The sequence below is a fragment of the Prionailurus viverrinus genome, chromosome D1, assembly GCF_022837055.1.
Source record: "Prionailurus viverrinus isolate Anna chromosome D1, UM_Priviv_1.0, whole genome shotgun sequence".
NCBI lineage: Eukaryota > Metazoa > Chordata > Mammalia > Carnivora > Felidae > Prionailurus > Prionailurus viverrinus.
In genome coordinates, this window is record NC_062570.1 from 102,425,316 (window position 1) to 102,430,349 (window position 5,034).

At 33.9% G+C, this 5,034-nt stretch overlaps 1 protein-coding gene across 1 annotated transcript; it reads left to right on the forward strand.

The window, feature by feature from the left end:
• The first annotated feature begins 3,544 nt into the window (after positions 1 to 3,544).
• LOC125176859 (olfactory receptor 5AK2) lies at positions 3,545 to 4,474 on the forward strand. Its single transcript, XM_047878763.1, has one exon. It carries the CDS (start codon positions 3,545 to 3,547, stop codon positions 4,472 to 4,474), a length of 930 nt encoding a protein of 309 aa, XP_047734719.1.
• Positions 4,475 to 5,034: the final 560 nt, after the last annotated feature.

Here is a 5,034-nt window from a genome sequence, read left to right on the forward strand (position 1 = left end):
AAAAAGAAAATTGTTAATGGTCTCAACTGAGAAGTTCAGTTCTATACACTCAACTCAGTCCCCAGTGTCTGAGATTCTCATAGGAATACATAGATCTTAATCCCACAGCCCTCAAAAATAACTCCCCCATTTGTAGCAAAAGCAAAAACACCACCTTGCAGCAAGTGTTTTTCTAAGGACACACCTGCTGTAGTGTCTGGAAGGAAAATCCAAGCCTAGAAATCAAAAAATACACCAGGAATTTTATCTCTGCTTCTTTGCAGACTCCAGAAAATCCTCCCCCATAAAATCAAAAGTTGAAACAGAGTAGCAGGATCTACTGATGGGGTGAGTTGGGAGCATTTTCAACATTCAGATCATAAAACACTTGAATACTGTCAGTGCTCAGTAAAAGTTTTATAACTAAACTAATCCATCTTGGTTACCAGTTAACACTTTGGAAATGGGAGAAATCATTACTTTATTTAAAAATATCTCTGAGTATAACAGTAGTTGCCAGGGACCAGATGGTAGGGGAAATGAGGAGATGTTAGTCAAAGGGTATGAACTTCCAGTTATAAAACGAATAAGTTCCTGGGATCTGATGTACCTCACAGCTACTATATATAATTAACAATACTGTACTGTGAAAGTTGCTGTAAGAGTAGATTTGAAATATTCTCAACGTAACAACAACATGATAATTAGGTGAAGGATATGTTAACTAACCTTATGGCCGTGAACATTTTGCAATATACATGTGTATCAAATAAACACATTCACACCTTAAACTTACACAATGTTATATGTCATTTGTGTGTCAATAAAATTGGGGTGGGGGAGAGAATATCTATGAAAGAGGTACAGAAAAAGCCCACTGTAACTTAATGTAGAAATTACTCCTAATTAGAGTAATTTCTCCTTAATTGCATATAATGTGACTTCCTATTGCCTCTACTGTAGCTTGTGGGGCAACATCACCATGCATTTGTTCAAATACTTCCTCTGCTTGGAGTTGCCTTCCCTGGCCATACAGATCTCCACCTTATACCATCCCAAACACATTTCTAGAACCAATTTTAAAACCACTTATTTTAGGGATGGTTTCTATACCCTCTAATAAAATGAGATTATTTGCCAAACTAAAGTCAAACAGCATGCAGTTTGTATCTCCTTTTGGACACTATTAATTCTCATTTTTGTCACAGAGAACCAACATGAAAATTAAACTTGACAATTGTAGATGTAACTTACTCACCACTTTAGACCCTAAGTCTCCGACCATTTCTTTCAACAACTGAGGTGCTCAATTTTTCCTTTGGACTGAATTGACCTCTTTTAACCCTTAAAACAATAATACCCTTGTTTTCCCAATGTCGTGTAAAGAGGTGTGGCTTTTATTTAAAAAAAACAAAATACTGGCAGCATTTTGACTTGCTTAGAGATAGTATGTCTGTAACCTGTACTTAAAACTCAATTAAAGGGGTATAAAATACATTAAAAATATTTAATAATTACAAAAAGGCATATAGAATATACAACAAATATGTGTAATCACCAGATAGCTATGGATATAAAGTATCACCAATACTATGAAAGCCCCAGTATTATATCATACTATAATTAGTCAAGAAGCTATTTCCCTCAACATTATGATTTTAAAATTTGGGTAAAGAAATGTAGGCCTAGTGAATTCATTTTCAGTGATGGAAATATTCTATTATTTTTTGTACCATTATTTCTTTTATCATTAGTTGTCTGTTTTTTTAACCCTTTTTCTATTATATCACATGGCCTGATCTACCTTTTTAAAATCCAATTTGACAATCATTGCATTTTAATGATGCATTTATTCCATTTATATTTATTATCCTAATTCATTTAGATTATTTATGCCTTCTCAGGTGATTTCTGTTTGTCATGATTTTTTTCTAGTATTTTTATCTCCTTTCTTATGTTTATTTAGATTGGTTGATTTTTAAATTCCTGCCAATCCCCCAAATTTTAAAAGAAAACCCAACTTTTATCTTTTACAATGTTTGAAAACATATATCTTTAAGTTCAAGTCAAAAGTACAAAAATTTTAGAGCACCTTAAGTCTAATTAACCCTCCAACCTAATACCTCAGTGTTAGCTGATATTTTCAGTTTCTTGACCACTTCCCAATGGAAAATATTATTAATATTTTATACTTCCTCTGTTTTTTCCAATTCTGTCACCTGTTTACTAATTTCTAAGTTCACTATGTCTTCTTGTTTCTGAGACTTTTTTAAGGATCACATTAGTCTCTTCTGAACAACAGCCTTTAGAAGCATATATAGTGCTCAACTACTGATGGTAAACCCTCCATGTGTTTTTTGCATGAAAATATTTTATCCATTCTTTTCATTAACTTCTTCATTTAAATGTAAAACCTTCATAAAAGTTAAAATGATGGTGCAGGGAGCACTGTGATACACTGCACCTAGATTAACCAACACTTTTTCTTTTCCTTTTGCTGGATCTCTACACAGACAAATGGACAGATAAGAGATATTAAGCATGTACCTCCTGCAAACAAAGACAATCTCTGTGATAACCACCTGTTCCCACTAAAGAAACTTGATACTGATGAAATTATATTATCGCATATATACTTACTATTCTAATTTCCCACTTGTCTCCACAATATCTAAAGTAGATGTTGTATTTTCAGATTCAGGGACCAATGAAGGATTATGTATTAAATTTAGTTGCAATGTCTTTCTAGCCTTATTAAATCCGGAATAGTTCCCTGTTTTGTTTTTTGTTTGTCTTTTGTGAAATTGACATTTTTGAAGTGTCTAAGCCAGTTGATTATAGAATTTCCCAACATCTGGGCTTTTTCAAGTTGCTTCATAATGATTAGGTTCAATAAATCTTTGCCATTAAAACAACATAGGTGATGTTGTTGCTATTCCTTCTATTTATACACATATATATGCATGTATGTATATATAAAATGGGGGGACTATATGGCATGTAAATATGGGAGTTGCATGCTAAGGAGAGTTGTAGAAAGACACTCTGAAGTCTTCAAACATATGTGGGCCATGAACAGAAAATTTCTTTCATTAATGCTACCAATTGATCTCAGAAAATTTCTTTCATTAATGCTACCAATTTCAGGAGCTTGACCAGGATTGGAATGATGAATGTCTAAGGAAAACTACAGATGTTGAAAAGTTGCAAATCATATTTGATTATTGCTCTCAGCAAATATGGATACCTGCTTAATATGATGGAAACATGTGTTAACCTATGCTTCTTAGAATCACACATATTAGAAGTCAATCATCTTCTATGAGATCTCCTTCAGTTTGAAAATGAATCCATGACTCACATGTCATTTTTTATGTGGTGATTACTTATCAAGGAAATAGAAGAAATATGGAAAGCAATAAATCCTTTTGTGAGTGTTTTCCATAAGGATCTAATTCAAAAAAAAAAGGTGACTGAAATATAAGATCCTTTTCCTTCAAGAAATCACAAAGATTTTCTTTCTTTTCTTGGTCCTCTTCTTGGTCCTTTCTAGACTTCCATAATCATGACAAAAGAAAATATCACTGAAGTGACTGACTTTTTTCTTCTGGGGTTTGGTGCCCAAAACAAGTTTCGAGACCTCCTCTTCATTGTATTTCTGGTCATCTATGCGACTTCCATGGTGGGTAATATTGGAATGATCCTACTCATCAAGACAGATTCCAGACTTCAAACACCCATGTACTTTTTCCTACAACATTTGGCTTTTGTTGATATCTGTTATACCTCCGCTATCACTCCCAAGATGCTGCAAAACTTCATATTAGAAAACAAATCTATATCCTTTGAGGGCTGTATAATGCAATTATTGGTTTATGCAACATTTGCAACCAGTGACTGTTACCTCCTGGCTGCTATGGCAGTGGATCGTTATGTAGCCATCTGTAACCCACTTCACTACCCCATAATCATGTCCCGAAGAGTCTGCATCCAACTGGTAGCTGGTTCATATGTCATGGGTTCAATAAATGCTTCCGTGCACACAGGTTTTACATTTTCACTGTACTTCTGCAAATCCAATACCATCAATCATTTTTTCTGTGATGTTCCCCCAATTCTTGCCCTTTCATGCTCCAACACTGACATCAACATCATGCTCCTTGTTGTCTTTGTGGGATTTAACTTGATATTCACTGTGTCGGTTGTCATCTTTTCCTACGTGTATATCATGGCCACCATCCTGAAGATATCTTCTGTTTCAGGGAGGAAAAAAGCCTTCTCCACATGTGCCTCCCACCTGACAGCAGTCATTGTTTTCTATACAACCCTGTCATACATGTACTTACAGCCCCAAGCTAGTAATTCCCAGGAGAATATGAAAGTGGCCTCTGTATTTTATGGCATTGTGATTCCTCTTTTGAACCCCATGATCTATAGTTTGAGAAATAAGGAGGTAAAAGAGGTTCTAAAAGTGATGAGGAAAAAGTTCTTCTAGGTTGGACCCAAGTCATTAAAATTCAGCACCTCAAAGCATCAAGTAAGGATGTTTGACCACTATTGAATGTTTCTGAAGTTGGAAACACGTTCACGTCTTAAATCAATGCTACCTCTTTTAATAAGTTCTTAAAATGTGAGAAATATAGCAACATCTCATGAGACCAATATTCCCCTGGTTATAACTCAAGAAATATGTTTCATACTATCCATATTTTATTGAGATTATTTAAAATATTAAAATTATGTACAGACTTCACAAAGTATTTAGTTGCTTCAAATAGATTTCATATATGTTCTTAAAGACTAGAAAACCTCAATTTTGCATATAATCAATATTAAAATGGAAGTTCATTAATTACCATTCACTTAAATGACTTCCTTAAGTTGTCTACAAAGAGACAGTATGTTCTGTTCTAATTATTGCATACACCAGAATGTAAAATAAATGCACTGCTTTGAAAAGTACTTTTTGACTCTGGCTATACTTCCTACTTAATATTCTTTTATTAGTTACATTCTCTAGTAACTAATTTCTATGCGATGTTATGTTTGATGTTA

Coding starts and splice junctions, on each gene's coding strand:
- LOC125176859 (XM_047878763.1), top strand. CDS start 3,545: ATGACAAAAGAAAATATCACTGAAGTGACTGACTTTTTTCTTCTGGGG.